Raw genomic sequence first — 25297 nt, forward strand, 5'->3', positions numbered from 1 at the left:
ATTACTTATTGGAGGAAAAAATACTTCGAGTCAATTTAATGGCAGCGTTTTTTGTTTTTAACGAATTGATGCATCGTGTAACGGGAAATATATTATTATTACGTTTATCGCAATAATTATATGTTGCAGTTTGTAGTGTTGGAGTATAACAACCTGTCATTAAGGCAAGAACTAAGAGAAGCAATAAAAATAAGTTTAAAGCAATTATCGAAGAAAATTAATTTTTACTTATATTTTGGAACAAGTAGGTCAATGTTTCTTTTAGTTATCGATTTTAACAATTAATAAAACCCTATGTGTTATTTTAGCCACGTCCGTGTCGTTTGACGTAGCGTGGGCACAAACCTTTTAACCTAAGTTTTATTTTTGAAACGATGTTTAGGCATGATTTGTACAAAATTTATGAAAAGTGGTAGCATGTACTTGAGAGTAGTATATTGGTGTTCAATGTGATTAAAATTAGAATTTTGTTAACAATCAAATGGTAATAAAAAAAATAAATAATAATCGAGAGCGTGGGGCGACCTCTTCCATTCATCGCATTAAATACGTATCAAAAGTTAAAATCCAACAGCGCCGTTGCCGTCAGTGCGATTTTGTCTCTAGTGAGTGTATCATGGCTTCGCACAATGGCAAAAATTTCGTTTAATAAAATTTTCTTTCATAATCGAGCGAAAAGGACCAAAACGTCAAAAATAAAAAATTGCACAACTAGCAGTAACTCGTTATAGGTAAGACGGGCTCCAGTTCGCACGCCTTTGTTATTTTCGATAAATTGTTCATTTAAGGACTTCCTTCCTGTGTGCCAAAAGGTACAGATTCGTGTTGCATTTTGATTAATCTCTGTGTTATTTTCGGCCCTGGCCGAGAACGTCGACCCCAAAACTGAGCCATCATGTTTTGCACGCTTTGAAAACGCAAGGGAACACCCCTAAGTCATGTCAGATATTTTTGTTCCATGACACTGCAAGTCATTAATTTAGCAATTCGTCCTTACTACTAATTGGTTGGGAAGCAATAAATTAGGATAAATTGGGGTTTGACCTCAAATAACGCGGGTGGAGGTGTGTGCAGTTTGTGAACAGCCTCTTGTTCCAGGAGCAGTTGAGGGGGCTGTCAATATGATGGCCACCGCCGTCCAGAAGAACAACCTGAAGGGACTGCCCAACGGCAACGGCCTGGTCCACCAGCCCCTCAACGGTTATGGAGAGGTTCAGGAAGTGTGCGCCCCGGTGGAGACGCTCTGCGCGCCCGAACAGGCGGCGGCGCCCGTCAGTGACAGTGCGGCGGAAGAGCCGGAAATAGACATTATGATAAACAACGTGGTGTGCAGTTTCAGTGTTCGGTGCCACTTGAACTTGCGCGAGATCGCTTTGAACGGTATCAACGTGGAATATCGCAAGGAGAACGGCAAAATCACGATGAAACTGCGCCGACCGTACACAACTGCCAGCATCTGGTCCTCAGGTAAAGTCACGTGCACGGGGGCGACCAGTGAAACTCAAGCCAAGATCGCGGCGAGGCGGTTCGCTCGTTGTTTACAAAAACTCGGGTTTAAGGTGCGATTCAACAACTATAGAGTGGTTAATGTGTTGGGGACCTGCTCCATGCCGTTCGCAATCAAGATTAATTCGTTTTCTGAGAGACATAAAGAAGCAGAGTAAGTATAGGCAGAAGCGTCGCTTTCCAAGGCTCGACACTGGTTTTGTTGCAGTTATGAACCTGAATTGCATCCTGGAGTCACGTACAAACTACTAAATCCCAAAGCCACCTTAAAGATATTTTCCACAGGCAGTGTTACAGTTACAGGTAATTTTGATTATTACAGTTCATGCTCAATCACTATAGTTGTGTGGTGCTAGCCATTAAGATTATTTATGTAAATTATATAAGGACACGTCAAGTTACATAAGTAATGCATAGTTTATTTCTTTTGAAATGTTACAGTTACAAAAATGAGATAGGTGATTCAATTTCTTGTGAATCTTATTGGATCAGGTCAGGTCAAGTCAATGATTTTCAGTTCTTTATTTCTGGAATCTGTTGTCTGTTTTCGCCGTATTGTCAATACTGACTGTGATGACTCATTTTTTGACACTTCCTCAGGTTAAAAACTTGAATTAGTGATGTCATTGAATTATTGATTAATAACACAACACGTTCCAGATAAAAAAATTTAATCATTCACATTCTGAATTAAAAAATGCATCCACTGATTTGAACTGATGTAATGATAAAAATTAACAATAAAAAATAACGTACTGTATTGCCAAAGACATTACGCCGTTATTGTTTTGCGTTTTAAGAATGTTTACTCTTTTTAAAACTAAGCTAATATTGAACCAATTGAATAAAGTCCCGCAATGAGGGTCTGATAGAGACAAAACAGTTACAAACAGTTGTGTCGAATCTTCCGGTTACTAATCATAAAAATAGTGTAAATTATGCCATATATCATTGGTAGTAATATAATGATTACTGTTGTAAAATTTATGACCAAGACTAAGTCTGTGGGATTGTCCGAGGTGTCAATAAGGAAGACCATTGAAGTTTTTATATTTTTATTTCAACTTGTAAACTTTTGGAAGTGATCTTTCTCTATTCGTTCTCCTCGACTGCACTACCTTACGTAAAGTAAACTAAAACATCTGGACAGCACATTTGTATATTTGAAAATTTAAGTATAATACAGTCGATAAGTGTTAATTTACCTTCAATGTTAGATTAAGATGTTTCGTATGTGACGTTGTACTCACGTCACTTTTTTCTTTGTTTTTAACAAAGAGAAATATTACTTAGTATTTAATTTTAAATCATTATTTATCCTTATTTTATAGAAGTTAAATTATTTGTAAATTATTTTTCACAATAAGTGGAGGTTTTGTTTTATGGAAAATCACACCTTTTGATAATTAATAATAACATTAAAAGTAACATTATTTTTTAATTCTTTTATAACAATTATAACAATAATAATACGAGAATAATTCATCGTTTGTCGTCCCCACACATTAAGACAATATTTTTCTTCAACGTATTCACCCAAAACTCAAATATATTTGATGTAACGGTGCTTGTTGCCGTTCTAAAAAATATTTTTTTGTAAAAAACCACTCATTTACCTCCGTTGTTATCATCATCTTATCGTCTGGTAAATGAGTATCGCAAACGTGATCTTTTTCATGAAAGCAGGTCACAATTTTAAAAATGCAATAAAAAATCGTAACATTTATGTTTAGCATGTCGTGGTCGAACGGTTGATACAAAAATATTAAAAATAAAATTGTGTTACATTATCTGACAAGCGCATCTTTAGGTCCACGCAAGGTCTTGTAAGCCAAAAAAAACAATAACTTGTAACCGCGAAGCGTCAACCCGCTGTAGCGGTGACGGTCAGTCGAGGTGCTCATAGATTAAATTCGTCCCTAAAGGGACTGCTCTAGTTCTAGTACTTTAAAACCGACATAGATAACAACCACGGAAATGCGATTCATTTGGGCGAGACGTTGTCCTAAAAGGCTAGCCCTCAATTCGTCCCGATTTTATTTTTTCTTAACAGCATCGCGTACTCCCGAAATCAATTTAGTATAATCCCCGCGAAGCGGCAAATACTCAATCAAGATCATCATAAAACCGTTGCCAATACTCTTTTCGCTGCCATGGTGATCTCTCACCAAACTATGACCTTTTGACTCTGGGTCAAAATGATGAACCGCAGTGAAACTTTCCTCAAAGGTCAATTTATTGAATACGCTTTTGATCTGGTGTTACATTTTCGATACCTACCGGGCAGTTGCTTTTTAAGCCTAATTCATTGTGCAAAGTTTTTTATAGACTACTTACAAAAGAGCAAAAACTCACCAATTTTGCTGTGATTTTTCTGTCGTGGTGTGGCGTAGACCAAATTAGTGTTCTCTTGTCACAACAATTCTGAGGCGTCTGGCGCCTGGTGCGTATTGTTAGGGATTCTCTGCCAAGTTTAAAAGCTCTGGACCAGTTTTCGACCACCTGACATGCAGGTGCATACACCCTTTTTTTGCATCTCGCATTTATTCAATTTTGAAAAGAGACAAATTTCATTGAACATCTAATTCTTAAACGCAGTGAAGCTGTCAATACATAATATAATAAAATTCATCGCTACATCTGTTATGCCAGGGACAATAAATGATGAACCGCCCTCGTATACGTACCTACATAAAGATGATTTATTTTAACGTTAATAATAATCTAAGATCGGTGTCCAAGTTATGCACGGTATCAGAAATTGACGATTGTTTATTATTAATTAATTTTTTTATAGTTTTCTGTAAACTTCCAGATAAAAATATAATAGATCATTTACTTCCATTTAGTTCCAAATTAAGGAATTAATATTGCATGACAATTACGTTAAAATCACTTATAATAGCTCGACAAACAATTTTTTATTTTTTGTCCTAAATGGAAAATATTGTTACAGCAATTAGAAAATCTATTGTTAATATTTTATGCGAGTTTTTAGATTTTACACAAACATGATAAACTAATAAAATAAAATCGAGATGAAAATGTATTAAAGTACATTCGCAAATTCCTGTACATACAGGGTGATTCAAGTTTTACCGCGCCATCGTAAACACCCATTTCTAATCGATTTAAAATTCAATAATTGTGTATCGCTGTAGAATATTCCGTAAAAATTTCCGATTTTTCAATGAAACAGGTAAATATTTCATTTTCAATAATCGTTACATTAATTTACATAATTTTTCACTGAGAGTCCTTTCAAACATTTAGGAATAATTTGGTGTCATTGAAGTCATGAAAACATCACCGGTTTTTGAAATAAATGGGATTTGATATGAAAGTGCAAAATTTAGCAATGATTTATTATTACATTGGGCGGTCACTTCCACAAAAGAGGTTGACATGGGTTATTTATGGTACCCTTTACGGACTTAAGAATTACTAGAAAAGTTGTCAACAAATGTTAACCAACAATGAGGTATTTATTTATGATAGTGTAGTTGTAAATCTTGACCATTTTTCGCTGTTAATGTTAAAATTGGAATACATAATTCACAAAAAGTAATCATTTTCTTTTGATGTGTTCTTTGAATTACATAATTGTGAATTATGAGCGTGTACGAAAACATTTTTTTTTGCTAAAACCATCTGAATCAAGGGAATGTAACCTTAACGTTTTGTAATTTTTACTAATTTTTTAATAGGGTTTAACGTGCGAGCAGTAAAACTTGAAATACCCTGTTATAAACGTTACATCTCAAAAGTAACAAACTTAAGAGTTTTTTGATAAAACTTATTCAATTCTGTTTTTAATCGGAAAATTGTTATTTGATTCAGATTTAATTTTTCTTTCACTAACAAGTTCTCGTCAATTTTAAATTAATTCACTTATTTCGCAACAGATTGAAATTTATTGTGAAATACCTTCCATTATAATTGACAGACTACCAAGAGTCGATGAAAGTGGTTTGTAATTGCATTATCTGCGTGCATCTCATTCCTTATCTCTTGGCATCAACATCATTTTGATATACATACGACGTGTCTCAGAAATAAGTACATTAATTTTAACTGGTAATAGAACTCGTTAATAGCAACAATATATTTCAATATAAAATTTAACACAAATTTCGTTACTCGCTTATGGGGATTATTTGCTGCGCCGATGCCATAAGCGAAGAACAAAAAACAATTAAGCACAGCGGCCAATTGCTGCGCCCGTTGCTGTGACCTATAATGATAAGGGTGGACGAGAAAAAAGAGAATCATATGGTATGAAAACAATTTTAATGATAAATATTTTTAACCAACCCTCATGAATCCCCCCCATACCTAAGATAATGACCAAATGAATCCAAAAATTAGTGTATTAAATCCGTAAAAATTCTCACACAGTAATCAGAGTAATCACTAATCATTACAAGAAGTGTTCAAAGTGACCGTCGTTATTGTCAATACAATAATGAAGGCGCCGACAAAATGATTTTTCCACTCTTTCCAGCATTACTCTTTATTCCGAATTGTCGTACCAGCATTTTCTACCCGTTCTCTTAAAACTTCATTTCTATCAATTGGAATCGAATATACCAAGTCCTTCAAGTACTTACCCTCACAAGAAGAATAGCACGGAAATTCTCTGGGCTCGAGGAGCACTCCCGCACGCGTCACCATACGCCAACACAATATCTATGTATTCACTATTCGAAAATAAACGGCACCACTTTCACAAAATTTTTGCTCAAATCACAGAATCAACACGTAAACACCTGCCTTGTGCAGTTGGATAAAACTAACTAAAAATGCAATCCTCTCGTCTCTACCTCGGCCGCAGAGCAAAAAACTTTATTCTAAAAACACACTGTTTTGTGCTGATTTTACAAAAACTACTATTTCACGGTCACCGTCATTGGATCACATAACTAGAAAATAGACAGCTCGTTAATTTATGGTAGGGTAAAATAGTGAAATGAAAATTAATTTCGAAAAAAGTGGTACGTAACAATTTTGTTGTTCTTAACGAGATCTGTCACTGGTTAAAATTAATGTACTTTTTTCTGAAACACGTTGTATAACGAAATCATGTTGTAAGTAATTTGCTTTTAAGTTCCCGACCCCCATAGACTCTACCAACATTTTGTCACTTAAAAGCTTCCGGTTTATTTTTATTTTTTAGTAACGGAAAAGTTAGCAACAATGGGTTATATTTTCGTCGATAAGGATTTCATTACAGATTTCATTCGGAAACGAGACAATAACTTGTTGAGACAAATATCCGTAATTAGTGGTTACGTACGCCACAAATAGTCACCAGTGTAGGAATATTTTCCAGCAAAATGGTGATTCCATATTACAACACGGTTGGTGCAAAAAATGCCAATTGTACTTTTTTAGAATTAAGTATTCTTGTTATCGTTGCGAGCTGTAGTCGCGTCTTTATCGCGAGACTGTAAAAATAAGTTGAACAACGCCATTAAAGCCTTTGGCCTTGGTTAGATCACATAAATTTTGAATAAAAATCAGCTGTTATACAAAATAGTAATTATGAAAATGAACCACCTGTAGGAAATGCCATAAATCGTGCGCGTATTGTTGAACTCTGTACGAGGAGTTAACATCAGAGAGTAACCTTGGATTACGTTAATTTTCTAAGTATGTAATAATAAAACATTTGCATATTGTCGCTTGCAGAATTTTAAAGTTAAATTGTCTCTTCGGTCCACAATGCGTAACAAATAAGTTGTAATCTTTTTTACAAATCAATCATGCATTTGGAATCGGTGCAGAAGAGCTGCTTGCGGGAGAAGTTTATATGAAATATATCTTGATGTTTATGTTTGCAGCGCCGAGTGTAGCAGACGTACAAGCGGCAATCGAATACATTTTCCCTCTGGTGTACGAGTTTCGGAAGGAGCGCACCCCGGAAGAGATAGCCCAATTAGCATTGAAGAAACAGCGACAGATGGGTCACTGCAACAGTCCCGCGTTCGACGACGAGTACCAAGAAGACGAAGAAAGTGACTGGGACTAGAGTGTTTGTTAGTGATGGTGTTCTTTAGTTATAATTTGTTTTGTGACTTTACTTCGATTTCTACGTTTCGTGCTTATTTGATGTTTCTTTCAGATATCTGGATCGCCGCCGGTTAGTCCAGATTTTATCACGGCCAAAGAAATAGAAAATTTTAATATAAACGGAATTTTTGTAGAGAATCGTTGTGGATACTTTTAAAACGGACGCGAGAACGATCCAGATATTTCCGAGACACAATACGAATAACCGACTGTTTTTCACACTCATGTATAAAATAATGTATCATGTATCTGAGTATCATTAATAATTTATTTGATATAGTTAGATAGAGCTGCAGGACTAATCGACTGATCGAACTACTCTATTATAAGAGTACGAGTGGCAATAATGATAAGTAACCCACGATATTTTAGGTCCACAGCTTGTAGAAGATTGTTCATGTAGTGATAAGGCCTAGCATCGTCAATTTATTTGTACTTGATACGAAAGCCAGTAAATGCACCGTTTCATTAGTTGTGTGTGGCTACTGTGCTGTTGTTCTCTACTTCTTGAATATATTTTTTCAGACTAAAATTTCAACCTGTAAGTGTCTTAATTGTGTGCGTCTGTGGGTTGCTTTACTTTCGTACATCAAAAATTGAACGCATTTTTCAAATTTTCGGCCTACCGCGTTTCTCATCAATTCTTCACGTTCTGGTATGAGTGGCCTCTTCATAAATTCCATAAAGCAGTAGTGATTATTGTATTTGATGTTTTTTGGGTAATCAAACACTCGTACTGTAAGTCGTGTCGTCAAAATAAATGTGATTCAGAGTAACCACACGTTGTGTAAGATTGACTGTAAAAGCAATTAGGAACTCCCTGAGCCTTATTAATAGTAATAAATATAACTAATAAAGACAGATCTGTAATTTCATAATGGTTTCTTTCGGTTTTGAGACATGCTTCGAGTAAACTGTTTTTTAAGGACGTCCGTGTCTTTGTTCCTTCTGCAGATGTCAGAGTATATGTAACATTAATGTATACCAAATCAATAATTTAGTAGTTAATTCATTATGTCCTAGATATTAATTGCTTTCCTATGTTGAAGCTTGTTCTGATAGTGTGTATTATAATTTTTATGCGTATCTACTGTATTCTGAATGTAGATTTAATAAAGTTTTCTCATTTTGTTCAATATTCGTTTATTGTCTGGTTGCAATCATTCTAGAAAAAAAACCCAAAACACATGATGTGTTATCGTCCGTTTTTAATGTTAATAAACGATAACAAAAAGGAAAGCAAACGTATCTATCCATTGACAGTTTATGGTGAAAATTAGGTAGGCAACACACTATACACTGGCACCTTGTAATTGTTTTCATCGGATTTGCTGACTATTTTATGATTGACAAATATTACGAAAGTTACACATCAGACAAACAAAAATTACATAACGGTCACCGAACGACATAAATTACTGACGATGAGTAGATTTTAGTTTTTATCATTATACAATTTGAAAATGTAGGAGAGGGTTTCATCATTTCATCAAATACTGTCCCTAACGTAGAATGCATTAAGTGGCAAATTAAAAATTATTTATGCGTGAAACAATGAGCCAGTCAAGTGAAATTTGTTTGAAAATCATTTACAAGAATATAAATGAAGTGTCATATCCAGTGTTGAAAAACCAGTCTGGACGGTTTGGAGATTTTTAACTTGGTAGGGCATCTTACGTATGTACATGCATGAGATAGTTTTTCACATTGGCAAAGAAAAAATTACGAAGTAATGAAAAAACGAGACTGCTAGATTTGAAGTGTATTTTTTTGGAGTAAACAAAAAATTTTGAGACATTATAATGTCCATCGTTTCAGCTCGAAATACCTACAATCTAAAAAAGTTTTAATTTTTTGTTGTAAACCATCAACAAAGTAGGTAATCCCAAAGGGGAAATATGAACAGAAAAACATTTGTATTTATTTTATTAGAGGATAATTATACATTTCCCAGTTGAAGTAAAGTAAATCCATTTCCATTTCAAGGGGTTTGTGACAATTATATGAGGAACCAGTTCTGCACAAACATTGCTCATTGATCGCAAATGTTAAGAATAGAATTAAATAATAAATACCTCAGGGTCCGCATGAAACAGACAAATATTGAAATTGTATGCTTTTTCACACTCCTGAGTGCCTTCTGAAAAATTAACTTGATACAGTTTTTCCGATAAAAAAAATTCTTTACTTTACTTGATATGTCGCGACACTTGTTTAGAGCTGGCATTAACAGAGGTTTCACTGCAGGATGGACGCTGTCTATAATAAAGTCATATTGTATAGTTTCGTCGCCAGGACTCATCTGAAAAATATAATGTAGTCGAAATACTGTTTGCCATAACACAATTTTAATAATATTGTATTTTTACATCGTACCCACTTCGACGAAATCATCAGGCACTTCATGTAACACTAAAAATTAAATAATCAGAGGGTAAAGAGTCAATTTAAAATTGGTACCATCATTTTTGGGTTTTTATCATTGATATCGTAATTTTCATGATCCATTTCGGTCAGACCCACTTGTTCTAAGCAGCTGTCGTGCAAGTCCTTTATGTATTCTTTCAAATCATCAGGAATCTCTACCTATGATTAAAAAATACATAGAAATAATACAGAAAACATATTATTTCTTACCTTAGCTGAAGCTAAAGATAAAGCAACGACCACTAAAGCGAACAATGTAAACATACTGCTATTTTTTTTCTAAATTTGTTTTTTGTTGGTATTTAAACACTTTACCCCACCAGGCCGGTAATGACTTTATGTCAATGTGATGGTAAAAGTGCTCATTATTTCTGACACTAAAAGCTTACTGTCACACGTTTGTTCTTTGTGAATGGCAGCAGGAAGATTAATATCAGTTATAATTTTAATTTTAGGCAAAACTCTAACACGCATGAGTAAAATATCAATTTCGAATGCAATTGTTTTTAAATTTGTTAACATATTTTAAATTTAATCAAATTATTTATTAAACATTATTTTTTAATTTCTGCTGTACATCAACTAGTGTAACGTATCTCTGGCAGGGGAAGACATAATTTATGACAATAAAAAATGTTTGAATCGCAGAATCGTACCTACCTACAAACTTCACCTTTCATAAAGTTCGAGATATGATTACTCATTATTTTTAATTATTGTGTTTTACTTGTTCTAATGGTGTCATTATGTTGCCCATTAAATCTATGTCACAGAGAGGAAAACACTTATCAATGGAAATCGGGAATGAATGCAATTTTTCTTCTCACGCATATAATTATCTCCTCTTTAACAATCACTTCGGCATAAACTATCGCGTTTATTATCAATTTTTCCTTGACTTGTCGTCGATATATTATCTCTTTGTTTATTGCAGTGCAAAAGAATATATGTATATTATAATTATATCTACACATTATTCTACGCTTTATTCATGACTTTCATAAAATAGTATTTTTACATTTTGCTGCAATTATCACAATACACTCACTTGTTACCAAATACGTAACGTAACGAAACGTCCTATAGAGTCTAAATTACAAATTTTCTACCTAGTTATCGAAAAGCACTTGGATAGGTCAAATTTATTTTTTAAAAGAAACCTTTTTTCATGTTTCTCCCCTTTCCATTTTGACACATTTTTTTATGTCGACTCAAATTTGAAATTTTATTTCCACTCTAGTTTCACTTTAAAAAGTTGATATCTCAGGACATATGAACAGGGTGAGCAACAATAACTGTTTCAGTTGGCAATAAAAAATTTTACATGAAATTTTCAAGACTGTGAATTGTACCTATTTCGATTTGTTTTATTGACACTATTGACAGCTGGTATACATTTCATATTTAAACGTCTTGGTTTTTGTATTCTTTTAATAATAAAATGGTTTTATCGTTGGAACATGACATAAAAGTCACCAAAAGTCACCAGAATTTATTGCCAACTCAATCAGTAATTGTTGTTCACACGTTATCACTATCAGTCGTAACGTACATGGACATAAGTCAAAATTTTATATAATTCCAAATCTGACGTTATTATGCGAAAACGGAAAAGAGGCGGAAATTGTCGTAAAAATTTTTTTGAGAAAATGAAAGTTGAGTTCTTCGAATTCTTTTCGAGAAAGAAAATACAATATGATCAACAAAGAGAGAGATAAGGGAAGATACGAAAAACTGAAAATGTCGTAGCTTGAACCCTCCTACGACGAAGAAAGCTTTTGTAGAAATTTCAACAAATCAAATTCTGTACGGTAAACCCAGTCATCCTTTTCTTCGTTTTCATTTTTGTCATCAATATTTCGTGTTCTCGAGTGACAATTGTTGTTTAAATATAATTATTTAATTTAAATGTCAAAAGTGCCAGAAGACAGTTCACAGGCTTTCCATAGTCGCGCTTTATCTTATTGGCCACATTGTATGTAAATTATTCAATTCAATATTCAATGATCACTGGATGAACATACCTACATATTTCAAATAAAATTTCTCATTTTGGTGAAGTAAATTATTTAAATTTTTAAGGTTTTTTAGATAATATTCATTTTGTATCGATAAACATAATCTCATTTTAGTTGAAAGATCTATACCATTTTTTCAAAACAGAAATGTGTCGAATATTATTCTTCGAAACATGTTTTTTTAAATAAGCGTATCTTTAATACCAGGGAAAAAAACACTTTCAATTATGCATGCAGTATTTTATTCATAATCTTCTTTACATTTTGTTTGCATAAAAAACAAGCTGACGACGTATAATTCAAATCAAAACCCAGTCCTAGAAAAATAAACAATTTGTTGCTTCCCAGAACATTTATTTTATTTTTTTAAATTTACTTACCTCTGGTTCCACTTGATTCATGCAATAGTAAAAATTGTAACTCTTTTCGCATTCTGCTCCTTCGGCTGAAATTTTTCTGTTGAAATATAAATCTAACATCAATAAACATTACCTTACCTGTTTTTGTGCCACAATTTTCTAATTCTGGAAGAGTAATGTGTCTGACTGAATGGTGAACATTATCTTTTATAAAATCATACTGAAGTACTTCATCGTTGTTCATCTGTAACGCCAATTTGTCAGCTTTCAAAACCTTTATCCACAAAGTACCTACAAACTTACCCAATTCGCTCTTGTAAAGAGACACTTCATGTAGCACTGAAAAGAAAAATTAGTAGCATTAAAAGAATAAAAATACATAATAATACCATCATAACAGGATCTTTCTTGGTAATATCAAATTTGTTAAAGTCATCTGGAAAATAACAACAGTTTTATTAACAGAATTTAACAGTTGTTAATTCAAACCTTCAGTTAATCCCCTATCCTTTAAACAATAGTCGTGCAGATCGTCAATGAACTTTTGTAGATCTGGAGGAATGTCTACCTAAAAATTGCGAGCTAAATCAAAACCGTCTTACAGAAATATTTCTTTACTTTTGAGGCCACGAAAAATGGAGAAATCAAAAACACAATTAAAAATTTAAGAGACATTGTAAACTATTTCATTCACAGGTGAATACATACGAGACACACGTAAATAAGTAATGGAGATACTTCCAAGTATAAATAATATTTAAAGACCGTACCCCACTCTACACATCACTTAATGAATGAACACAGTAATGACCATTTCGAAGAGTTTGTATTGTTTGCAATATTATTTTAAATAATTGATTAACCTGATAACTTGCATCGTGTATCACTCATAACAGGTTAAGTACCCAGATAGTATGAAATTATATAAATTTTAATATGTCAATGTCTGTGCTCAATCGTCGTGCGATTTTCTCTTGATACCAAGGCTGCGTCAGAAAATTAGATAAAACAATCAAGAGGTTCTACTCTTCGATAATCGGGAAACTGAATCTTCAATTTAATTTTTTTTAGCGTTTAATCAAATAAAAATAAATACATGACATAAAATTTACATAGTTTTATTTATTTTACACATTTGCAGGTAACAACACAAGTGTTTTAAAGCCAATTAGTGTGTCGCCTTCGCCAGATCTGTCAACAATCTGTCAATTGCCACGTCCCCCACAGTCTGCCTAAAAATCAATTCCTCCAATCCTCTCCTCGTGACGGACTGAACAGCCGGTAACGTCAGCAGAAGTTTACCAAACCTCCCCTTGTGCGAACTCTGTCTTTGGCTACAGTACTCGTGCAGCATCACGTGAGTCTGATCTTGCAACAGTTCCACATGACTCGGCTCGCAAAGTCCTCTGCACTCGGACTTGAACAACACCAAAGCTTTCAGACAAGCGTGTTCGGTGTGGTCCACCCTCAACAGTGTGAGTCTGGTGATGATTTCCCTCAAGCGTCTGGCATCTTCTTCCAGAGCGGCGTGTCTCGAGGTCGGCGCGATTGCGTTGCTAACGAGAAGAGCTACAAGGGAGCAATGAAACACAAGTCTTGGGCGAAAGAAGCGCTTACTTTCGTCGACGGGGAAAGCCCACTGCGCTGCTGTCAACACAAAGAGTTCGCTCCAGCTCTCTTCCAGCAAGATGGACTGGTCGCGGTATGACAGTTGTAGGAAGGATGGGATGCTTCGTGCCCACTTTATAGCTAAAAAGAGTAGTTTTGCTGCGGATTCGTACACGTTCTCGGCGGGAAAAAGATTGAGACACGGGATGTCCAAGGGTCTCAGGACTGGCTTGCAAGGTTCGGTCATCAACGGTAGCTCTAAGCTACTTTTATTGTCTTCGGGGGTCTCGTCTGGGGAGCATTTTTCTCTGTCTCGGGCAGCTTCTTCAGAACTGGTCACTTCGTCGTCTTTTAATGGAGTCCTCACAGTTAGGTTCAGCATAGAGGGGTGCGATGTGGGTTTGTTGTACAGACCTAAATTCCAAAATATTTCAGAAAATACGATGAGGAAACGACAACAGGAAAGAAGGAGAAAAGTTTCCAAAGGTCGTCGCTACCACACTCACCAAGTGCTCCAGGTATTAACCCGGCGGGTTTCGGGAAGGAGCCCAACATCCCTGGATAGAGATAATTCTGATGAAGATAGTGTCCGGCGATTGCCGACGATCCACTTATCGAGCTTTCCAGAACTGGCGGATGTAATGGAAGAGTAGAAAAGACTGAAGTGTGAAGTCCCCTCAACCTACTCCCGAAACTGAGAGGGTATTGGTGAAGACTCGTTTGTGTAGATCGTGGTGCTCGCTCGTGTTGCACCGCTGCAAGATTATTTTTTTTTTACTTAACAAGCAGTTCTAATTTAGGGGTGAAATATGAATAAAAGGATCAATTGTTAGTGGTTGAAAGTGTTAACTAAGTGGGCCGAGGGAACTGCAGGGTGAAATAAATATTGACCCCATCCCATAATAGAGACAGTGACGTTCCCTAATTTGTTTACTTTTGGCCTGATTATATCGCCTGCTGAAACCCAATCTCTCAAGCCCTTAAAAGTATTTATTAGGCGAATGTGGCACGATTTTAAAAAATAATTTATTAATTTTTAATGAAGATGGTTTATATCGTCTTGGGGGTGTAATTGTTGTTTTGGCGGGTCGGTAAGACTCGTGGAGGACCAGATATTGACACATAAGTCGCAGTTTGGGTAAAAAATGAGGTGAATGGGGCTGTATGAAGGCATGGGAACAGCCACCTGCACTCGTAACCAAACACGTTGTCCTATTGTCATGTCATGGTCGGCGCTGGGCTTGTGGAACCCCCGGTAATGATGATTACACAAGGGAGCTGTTGAATATTTTATGTCCTGACTTCTGGCTTTAGCGTTCTAGTGGTCGGGGGTTTATGGGCCACGGTTCAGTTAATTACTATCTAAATGCCGCGTTTTCCTCTTCAACACGATACGTCGATATAACGCCAACAACAATTTTCATATAATAAGGACACACGTGGGCCTCGGACATGGCCACCAGTGCCACCACTCACCGTCTCTTTTCATGTTGACTTGTAGACATTTCTTGAAGCGACAAGCTTGACATTGATTCCTTCTAGTGACATCGACGATGCATCGTCCGTTTTCTTTACACACGTATTCTAAATTGCTGGAGAGGGAGATGCTGTTTTTATTATTATTATTTTGGTATGGGATGGGAGAGGAATACCGTCGGATGCTCCTTTTGAAGAACCCGCGACAACCGTCGCAACTCGCGACTCCGTAGTGTTTCCCGGAGGCCTTGTCGCCGCAAACCCTGCATAATGACTCGTTTTTGCTGTTGGCGATGTTGTCGTCCATCTGTAAAAGAATTTTTTGTTTTGCGTTAGTAAAGACCAGTTCTTGGGGAAGTTATGTGCTGACTCATGCATCCATTTTTAAAAAGGGTGTATGCATTAATCAAAAATTGTTTAATATGCGTTGTATAAGAAAGAAACTTGTGAAATGGAACTGGTAGCAGTTTCTTTAAAACCTAAGCAGATGTAAATTGATGTAAATTCTTTGTAGAAGAAACAGATTTTAAATAAAAATTAAGCGTTGGTATGGGATCTTCAATATTTTTAATAAGTTTTTTTAATGCTTCCTAAACTGTATCATGAGATTAATAAGATTAATAAAAAAAATATATTATCAAAACCGACAGAGAAATGTTAATAATAAATAAAACCTTCAACTTGACCATTAAATCTTACCCTCCGATCTGTGTTTTTTAATAAGAGGATATAATATGCTATGTGTTTCAAGAATAAATTTTGACATATAACCTCTTGCCGTATCACCGACGATATTATTTTTTAATTTACAAAAATAAAGAGAAGGAGCAATGAAGAAAACAACATTATGTAACTAAATAACTGTACATATCAGACATAAATTTTATAAATAAATTATGAAAGGTGATTACAGAGCGTGCATGCTAAAAATGATTCTACAAGGAGTCGCAGAAATTTAACAAAATGATAAAACAACTAAAATTTGTTTTTTTTTTTGTGTTTTACTAGAAATCTCTTAAAATGTGCTTTGATATTATTTATAGTTATTTATTTAACGAGTTCGTGTGTAATTTAGGCTTTTTTTGGCATGAGTGGACCAGTTTAAAACTCGAGTGAAACTAGAGTTTTAAAGGTCCACGAGTGCCAAAAAAAGCCCAAATTACACAAGAACGAGTTGAATACAACGTTTTTTTGTTCGACGAGTCCCTTAAAGGCTCCAAATCGCTAAAAATCTTTAAAATTAGCTTGACGTTTCGTTTTGACAAGTTGTCAAATTTATCAAAATCCGTTCACACAGGAGAAAAATCTCAAATTCTGACAGTGTCGAACAAAAAATCAGCATATCTGAATAAACAGTTGGCAGACTTCCACAACCTGAAGAAGATGAGTATTAAAGGAATGACCAAAACCACAACCCACAAACATTTTACAATCTTTAGATATTTTAATGATCAAGTTCAAATGATATACCTTACTTTAATGAATACAAGAAGAAATTACACGTTACTGCCATAATATTGGTCAGATAATGTGAATTACAAATAAGTGGAAAAGAATAATATACTTATACCTAATAATAATAATAATCAAGGAACAAAGCAGACATTTTTTTCTTTGGAAATCTGAAATACGTGTGTTAATTTTAACCAATGGAAGAACTCGCCAATTTATGAAACTTTTATTATAACATTTTTTAAAATTCGCAATAGTTTTCCAAGATTTTTTGCCCCCAAATTTTAACCAAACGGGTCGTGAGATTAACTACATGCTACACAACAGAAAATTTTCCGTCTTACCCTTAGGCGGGTATACGTTTTGATGCCTAATTTATTTAAAAATTTCGAAAAAATTCAAATACAGAGAAACGTTTCATTGAACAATCTCTGTTACGTGTTAAAATTAACACACATATTTCAGATACACCCTATATATTTGTTTTTGTGCCATATAATGAAATTTAATGGATCACTTGTCGCACTGATGAGCGCAGTTTTGTTATCGAAACGCGAATATTAGCTTTTATTTAGTAATAACGTGTCTTAACACATTTAATAATGTGCTACATTAGCGCTTTGTGTTTTGGTTTTATGATTTTTCACTTATAATATCCCTAGTGCATTGATTATTTCCGGAAATTTTTTCGAATGCATTTCTAAAACGTATTAATTAAACACGAGGGCTAATTACGTTTTGGAAATGCATGAGAATAAAATTTCCGGATATTAATCAGTGCACGAGGGCATATTCGGTAAGAAAATCGCAACGACACGGATATTATGCTTCTTAAATTATAAATTTTTAAATCGTACGACACTCATTAAAGACCAATAGAAAAATTAGTTCACGAGCCATAACCAAGACAACAACAAAATAAATGATTTTGATTGGCTGAAAAAATTTCCACTTATTAATCACAGTTAGGTTGGTCTACCTACAAAAAATTTCCAAGAAATTTTTTTGTTGCCATGGTTATGCTCGTGAACTAATTTTTCTATTGGTCATTAATGAGTGTCGTACGATTTTCATTAGTAATACAACGAGAGGGTACGAAATTGCCGGAAATTTTCGATCTCATTATACGAGTATTTGTTTCGACGACAATTTCCACAAGTGAGCGTAGCGAACGAGTGGAAATTGTCTAAGAAACAAATACGAGTAAAATGAGGAGAAACATTTCCCGCAATTTCGTACCATCGAGTTGTATTCGGCATGACAATTCCACGAAGGAAAATTTCATTTTCAAATTTTACACATTTTTTTTTAATTTATGCGTATTCTTATGACTCTCAAAGTGTTAGTTAACGTAGTTGAAAACAACAAAAATTTTACTGTGGATCAAAAATGAGTTTATCAAAATTCGAGGAAGGAGGAGAAAATTACAGCGATAATTTTAGGAAGGTGGAGATGATTACAGCGATAATTTTAGGACCATGCTAAATTATCGGTGTAATTCGTTCCTAATTGGTTCAATGATTCAAAATACTACAAGCTGATTGGTTGAAATTTTCTGAGTGGAATTGTCAATTCAATTTTAATGAATGAACAGACGAAATTTACTCGTACCTGTTTTTGGGTTTTTGGAAAAACAATTAATCGTATCGATTCACTTCTAGTATTATACGATAGTATAGTTACGCTGTGTAAAGTTCATTTTTTCTTTAAAACAATTGTCAAAGTGTTGTAATGTACTAATGTTGGTATGAACCACTAGTTATTTGATGGTTATTAAGTACTCAAAATTAAATATCAATTGTATGTCAGCCCTTTTGATGTAAAGGCGCTTGTGCTACTGAATATGTTCAATTATATTTTTCAGTGTCATTATCGTCTTTATTTCTTATCTTTTGGTATAAAATTAGCTTACACCTTACCTTACCTTACACTTTTCTGACTTTTGAAAATTATTGAGATAACCTCAAACCTGATCTAGGGAGATTTTGCGATACAGTTGTTCCGGAACGAAAGGTTTTAGAGTGGTACAGCCTAGTCTTTGAGAGAATTTTGACATCGACAATTATTTATATAGATTATTTATTCAAAAATTATTTTTAAAAACCAGGTATATCTTTTAGATCTGAAGATATGGGAGCTCAAAAGTTACAGTTTTGATCTCATTTATTTTAAATATTAAAAAAGATTTTGACTATTTGTTTTTTACTAGCCAGTGGCATATCTACTAATTCTGAATATTTGTGATCAGGTTTGCAATTATTTTCTTCATTATTTCCAGCATTTCCAAGAAGTGATTTTATTTCGGTTTTACCTCAAATGACGTATGGCAACATGGCTTTGATTTTTCTTTCTTATTTCTATGGATACAACAAAAATGAAATATTTGCAGACCATTGGGATACACAGAATGTTTTTAAATGTTGCCACATTTAGTGTAACAATTAGGTCCATATATTCTACGAAAAAGAAGATTGATTTCTTTACATTTTTACCTGATATTTTAATGACCACGTAATAACGTACTGCCAAGTTGTTCCGCTAAATTTTGGGACACAAGGTATAAAAAATAGGTACTTACTTCTGATTTCATGTTTAAGATGATCTAATTTTTAAGGTTGTTGGTGTTTAACAATACACTTTAACAAAGTTGTAACCGCAAAATTAGATTTTCCCCCAAACACAACTTTACTATTATTATATATTTGATTTGAATTCAGTCAATTCTCGACATTTTGCATCATATTGACGATATCAAAACAAATTATCAGAACAAGTTGTGCTGATTTTCATTAATTTTAATCAAAACCAAAAACTACGGGATCAATTAAATTAGTTATGGTATTATCGAAAATTAATTACCTAGATCATCCACGACATCAACTGCGAAATTCCACGAAATCCGCGAAATCAATTAAATTAACTAAGATCGATTAATTAATTTGATTTTACCCCAACTCCATAATTACTACATACTGAGTCATTATTGAAATAAATCATAAATCCATATGTTGTCAAACTTACATTCAGAAAAAAAAACAATATCTTTTCTCTCTGTGTTGATTTGTTCTGCAATTTTGGGACCCTCTGCATAACATACGAATTTTGATAAAATAATTAAATACCGGGTGATTTTAAATGATTGTGACTTTTTTTCTTAAGTTGGGAACATTTTTCATAAATTATTTTGGCAAACTTGATACCTTAATCAACACATTGGCATTTTGACATTTTGACATTTTATGTATTAATAAATTGTGTCAAATAGGCGAGGACGCCTATGTTTATGTCAACTATCACATTAAAAAGCAGAATAACCAACAATAATATTACCAACCTATGAAAAAAAGTCACAATCATTTAAAATCACCCGGTAGAACCTGTATTATTTCGCGAATAAAATTGAATTATTAACGCTAATAACGATAATTATCCAAAAATAGCAAAATGTTCAAGATGATGGTTGCTTTAATAAAATTTTCATAATATTAAAAATAACAAATTTCCTCGAGTAGCGTGAGACTGTCAAATGCATATTTAATTGTCCCTATTGTTCATTTCTAATTTTAATATTTAGCAAATCCGAATTATTGACGTGGAGCCAATATTAATTGGAACAAATCGTCATTTTCTATTATTGCAGTAATAATTGTCATCAAATTATTGACCGGCGCTGGTCTTTGTCTATTTTAGTAGTCACACAATGGCGGTGGTCAGACCACATGAATATTTGATAACTGTCTTCTACTACAAGCTTATTTTTAATGCGTCGGTCCGCCATTATTCCGCTTGCAGTGGCCAGTTACCGTCGATCTCAATGGTTCACCATCATGTTGAATAGTTGATGTGAGAAAACAGACATCTGCCCCCAACGTTTAAGCCATATCTGATTTAAAAACAAAACATCAAACACAATGTCCGAATGATGTTTTCTTTTCCCCGCTCCGTCTACAATTCTACATGTTGCAACTGGACACTTCCAAAAAATTAACTGCCACCATTTTGAATTTGTAATGTATGCGAGATTTGGTAAAACATTTCATTTAATAATAAGCTAGCAATGAATTTATAATAGATCTGAAGAAGTCGTGTATACGCACACAATTGCGGTACAGGTGGAGGGTGGAAGTCGACCTATAACTTTAACACCTGTACGTTCTCGTGGCACGACCCCCCAGTACTATTGTGGACCACTAATTATATAATATAAGTACAAATTAGACAATATGTTGCAATATGCCAGATTGTCTCAGTCGGCCACGAACCATTCAACCCCAAAAGAGTCATTTCATGAATCAGTGCAACAAGGAGCGCCCCATTTGCACTGTTTCAGAGGAAAAAAGAAACAAACGTCGCTGGTCATTTACCAATGCGTAACATATGAATGTAGGGGGCTTAATTACAGGGTGCGAATGGTCCGGTACAAGGTAATGCGGGGTTTTGTATCTAAACTGAAAATCATTTATCATATTTATTGACGGACGATGTGCCTACCGGAAAATCGGCTAAAACTTTAACTTTTAACGTGAATTTAATACTTCCAGTGTGCAGGACTCGAAAATATTTGGGGTATCACATGTGGTGTGTCAAAATGAGTTTATGATTTGTTAATAATTTGCAATTCGAAGAGTTTAAAGCGATGAAAATGAGACAAGCGAGGCGTGATTCGGAACGGAAGTTTAATAAAATATCTGCGTCATCTATAAATAATTATTTTTTTTAAGTTGTCACTTCAATCCTCTATTGATTGATCTCATTCATAACGGATTATCAAAGACGAATTTAAATTTATAATCGGGTGATCTCGAGGGTGAAAAAAACGCCACTCATCTTCATAGGTATGCGTTTTTTGCCAGCTGCCGCTCAGGGTGCATAAAGTTATTTGCCACAGTTTTGCCGCATAAATAAGAAAAGCTTTATCTATTTTTAAAGCTTTTTAATTTTTTAAGCGTAGTAGGATGTTGGTCTACGTAATATTGATTATGACTGCATTTTTTTTAATTAGATTTAAATATTCTCCTTTTAGAAGAATCTGACCTTAGTCTACAAATCTTTTATAAAAAATATTTACAAAAAGAAATTCAGGTGTTTTCTTTTTATTGTCTGTTAAATGTAGGTACATACTTAATAATAAAAATTTCAAACGACAACAATAAATAATAAAAAAAAAAAAAAAAAATTTTTTTTTTTTTTTTTTAGCTCTTAAACCATTAGTTTTAAATAATTATATTAATTACCTTCAACACAATATTTCCGTTAAAGTAAAATACGCCAAAGATGTATAATCAGAAAATTGTCATTTATTAACAAAAAGATATAAAATAGTGACCATTATTTTTTTACTACGTCATAGTTTTTAATATACAGGTTGTCCCCGAAAAAAAAAACGAGTCCACAGCTCCTTTATTTATCGGAGGATTTTTGTTATCTGTGGGGTGCGTCCAAAAGGACGGACAGGCGTTTTAGTATCATAGCAGCCAGAGACTGGAAAATATGCACTAAAAATATCCAATATAGTATACATATGCATGCAATATGCACTAAAAAGTTACCAAAATATGCAGTTAAATATGCAAAATATATTAACAATATGCAGTTATTTTTTCAGGAAATAAAACACATTTGCTATTATTAATAATAATATTTATTGTTACAATATGTAAGCATATATTTTTCAATATTTTCCATTGTTAGGTTTTGTCTTCAATCGGTTAACGTTAAAATATGTTTATATGATGAAAATTACCTTTCCCCATGGCACGATGTAATTGGTGCAAACTTAAAGCTACTTATTACAGAAGCACACATGGAAACATCTTCATCAAAATTACCATTTAAAACATTATTTATAGATTTTAATGAATTCTTTGTTTTTAGTTAAAATATCCTCCAATTTATCTTTTCCCAACTAACCCCCTAATGGCTCCTCTTTGTTCCTGAATATTGTTGACAATATTAATACTTTTATTTAGTGACAATTTCGGATCTTCCAATTATTTTATGCTATGTCTAATTACCTCAAAATTTGCTTTGATAAATGCCGTCGGCAAAAATTGCTGGACATTTTTCAATAGCGATACAACTTTCAGAGTCAAATTGTCTAACAACACTTTTCATACCGTCGCGTCGTAGGGATCAGCCAGACATATTGCACAATTAAACCATGTATCCTAACTGATTAATATAGGATATAGGTTCTGGCTGTACTTGTAATGGCGCTTTTAGAATTACTTTTTTAATATTACTAATTAATTAAACTACATATTTACTAGTGGAAATTCAAGTCTAATTTTTTCGGCTACCCTATTTAAGCCAGGTGCCAAACAGGTACAATGGATTAAATTGGGAAAGACAATCTAAAGACTCTCTGCTGATTTGACCAGACATGGAGCAGCATCGGTAAGCATTAGCAAAAGTTTTTCATAATGGACTTTTTCAGGTAAAAACAATTTAGCTAGACTATCGTTAACAAAATAATCGCATTATTGTAAGATGATTTGTTTTATCTAACCTACGTACACTAATAAAAATTTTTGGTTAATAAGAAAACATGGGAAAAACGCTGGAGAAGATAATTAAATTTTATCGTCGTGTATAATATTCTATTTTTTTCTATAGCATTTGTATTTTATTATTAAAATAGTTATTTATTTAACGAGTTCGTGTGTAATTTTGGCTTTTTTTGCCACGAGTGCCAAAAAAGCCCAAATTACACAAGAACGAGTTGAATACAACGTTTTTTTGTTCGACGAGCCCCTTAAAGGCTCCAAATCGCTAAAAATCTTTAAAATTAGCTTGACGTTTGTTTTGACAAGTTGACAAATTTATCAAAATCCGTTCACACAGGAGAAAATTCTCAAATTCTGACAGTGTCGAACAAAAAATATTTTTTTTAAATCATTACTAATCGTGTCAGGTTTTAAAATTTCGTTAGTGTGAGCGTTGTTAGGGTAATAAAAAAAATACTTTATCTACACTTGTTGTTAAAGTAGCACTTTATCTACCCTTGCGGTTAACATGCTACTTGACCTTTTGATTTGAATAGATAAAAGCACACTTTAACATCTGCTATAGAAAAAATAAATAAAAGAGTCGATTGATTTGTGATTTATTATTTTTACAATTGTTTAAAATATTTTGTTTGTGTTGAATCATTAATTAATTTTTATTTCAATTTAAATTGTTACTGAAATATTTAGTAAAAAATTAAAAAATCGCGAATAGTGTTATTACAGTGACCAAGGACGATTATTCCATTGATAGAATTAGAAGATAGAATTTTATTAAACAATAAATTAATGCATAAAATATATTATTAAAGTAATACATTTTTTATTAATTAAAAATAAATTAAAATGTATGAAGTTATAAATATGCGAATAATGGAGAGCTGACAGGTAATAAGTAAACATGAAATTCAATTAAACAAACAACGAAGAGAAAACATGCAAAACTATTCAACAACACATCGAATTTGTACAAATTTAAAAAAATTAAATTGATCTAAACGTAGCACTTACATTTTGACGCTCTACAAGAGGGTGCTCTCGCACAATCACACCCGACTCTTTTGGAGTCGACTTCAACAGTACCTATTTTCCTTTCAGCCGCCACATGCAGTAAAATTTCAGCCACAAAACAACCTGAACTGTACAACCCGCCCCCGGATTCCAGAGGGTTAAAAGGCCGGCGATCAGTGGTAGCTGGATCGAGTAGAAAATGTTTCATTGGCGGTCGTAATGAGTGAGCTTACTCCTGATTGGTCGTGTCCTGGCTTTGTTCACCCTTTCGACCTGTCACTGAACATTGCTTTTTTTACTTCTTTCGTACAACACGAACCCGCAGTTATGATATATATTATAGATAAGCTCGGGAAAGCTCAACTTTTATTATTAATGGCTGTAATTTGTCATTATTGAGTTATACGGCTTGTCTCTTTCATAATGGGGCTTTACGAATTATTTAGTTTATTATGGCTAATGGTGAAGTCTTCGGCTCCCGATGGCCTCCACGAACTTAATGTTCTTTTCTTATTTGCCCCTCACATAATACCATATTTCAATCATAATTCATTTTGAGTATAATGCGTTCAAAAATTTTGTACCATACAAACACACAGCATTTTTTTGTTTCACAACACGTGACCGCTTACTGTCATTTTTTACAGTTCTTTTCGGAAAATCTAGGCCAAGTGTTTAACTCAAAAGCTTTATGGGTAATTGGGTACATATTTATATTTTAACAAATATTACAAAAATTACAAATTTAAACGATTATTAATTAGACTCCAGTAGATGGCGCTGTAGCCTAGAAGTCACTAAGCTTTCTTAAACCTTCTTCTGTTATGTTTGCAGAAAACAATTTTCACAGCGCTCTAACAAA

At 33.8% G+C, this 25297-nt stretch overlaps 4 protein-coding genes across 8 annotated transcripts; 1 reads left to right on the forward strand and 3 right to left on the reverse strand.

The window, feature by feature from the left end:
* The first annotated feature begins 557 nt into the window (after positions 1-557).
* Trf2 (TATA box binding protein-related factor 2) lies at positions 558-8714 on the forward strand. Of its 2 annotated transcripts, XM_069048595.1 has the most exons (5): positions 558-731; positions 789-812; positions 1099-1660; positions 1715-1809; positions 7350-8714. In XM_069048595.1, the coding sequence occupies exons 3-5, from the start codon at positions 1122-1124 to the stop codon at positions 7535-7537; spliced, it is 822 nt and encodes a 273-aa protein (XP_068904696.1). In that variant the 5' UTR covers positions 558-731; positions 789-812; positions 1099-1121; the 3' UTR covers positions 7538-8714. The 2 variants fall into 2 exon arrangements, with proteins under 2 accessions (XP_068904696.1, XP_068904694.1); XM_069048593.1 differs by lacking the exon at positions 789-812 and having other exon boundaries at positions 561-731.
* A 773-nt stretch (positions 8715-9487) lies between these two features.
* Positions 9488-10372, reverse strand: LOC138131458 (general odorant-binding protein 83a-like). Its single transcript, XM_069048473.1, has 6 exons — positions 10216-10372; positions 10039-10164; positions 9955-9990; positions 9772-9880; positions 9654-9718; positions 9488-9595 (listed from the first exon to the last, which is right to left on the reverse strand). The coding sequence occupies exons 1-6, from the start codon at positions 10267-10269 to the stop codon at positions 9578-9580; spliced, it is 408 nt and encodes a 135-aa protein (XP_068904574.1). The 5' UTR covers positions 10270-10372; the 3' UTR covers positions 9488-9577.
* A 1876-nt stretch (positions 10373-12248) lies between these two features.
* On the reverse strand, positions 12249-13159 carry LOC138131410 (general odorant-binding protein 83a-like). Its single transcript, XM_069048396.1, has 7 exons — positions 13001-13159; positions 12872-12950; positions 12772-12818; positions 12686-12721; positions 12521-12626; positions 12404-12468; positions 12249-12340 (listed from the first exon to the last, which is right to left on the reverse strand). Exons 1-7 carry the CDS (start codon positions 13055-13057, stop codon positions 12323-12325), a joined length of 408 nt encoding a protein of 135 aa, XP_068904497.1. The 5' UTR covers positions 13058-13159; the 3' UTR covers positions 12249-12322.
* A 365-nt stretch (positions 13160-13524) lies between these two features.
* Positions 13525-24534, reverse strand: LOC138132179 (photoreceptor-specific nuclear receptor-like). Of its 4 annotated transcripts, XM_069049585.1 has the most exons (6): positions 24436-24534; positions 15643-15773; positions 15467-15582; positions 14497-14745; positions 14000-14404; positions 13525-13951 (listed from the first exon to the last, which is right to left on the reverse strand). In XM_069049585.1, exons 2-6 carry the CDS (start codon positions 15771-15773, stop codon positions 13551-13553), a joined length of 1302 nt encoding a protein of 433 aa, XP_068905686.1. In that variant the 5' UTR covers positions 24436-24534; the 3' UTR covers positions 13525-13550. The 4 variants fall into 4 exon arrangements, with proteins under 4 accessions (XP_068905686.1, XP_068905685.1, XP_068905684.1 ...); XM_069049584.1 differs by having other exon boundaries at positions 13525-14404; XM_069049583.1 differs by having other exon boundaries at positions 15467-15773.
* Between the last annotated feature and the right edge of the window lie 763 nt (positions 24535-25297).

The sequence above is a fragment of the Tenebrio molitor genome, chromosome 5, assembly GCF_963966145.1.
Source record: "Tenebrio molitor chromosome 5, icTenMoli1.1, whole genome shotgun sequence".
NCBI classification, from domain to species: Eukaryota; Metazoa; Arthropoda; class Insecta; order Coleoptera; family Tenebrionidae; genus Tenebrio; species Tenebrio molitor.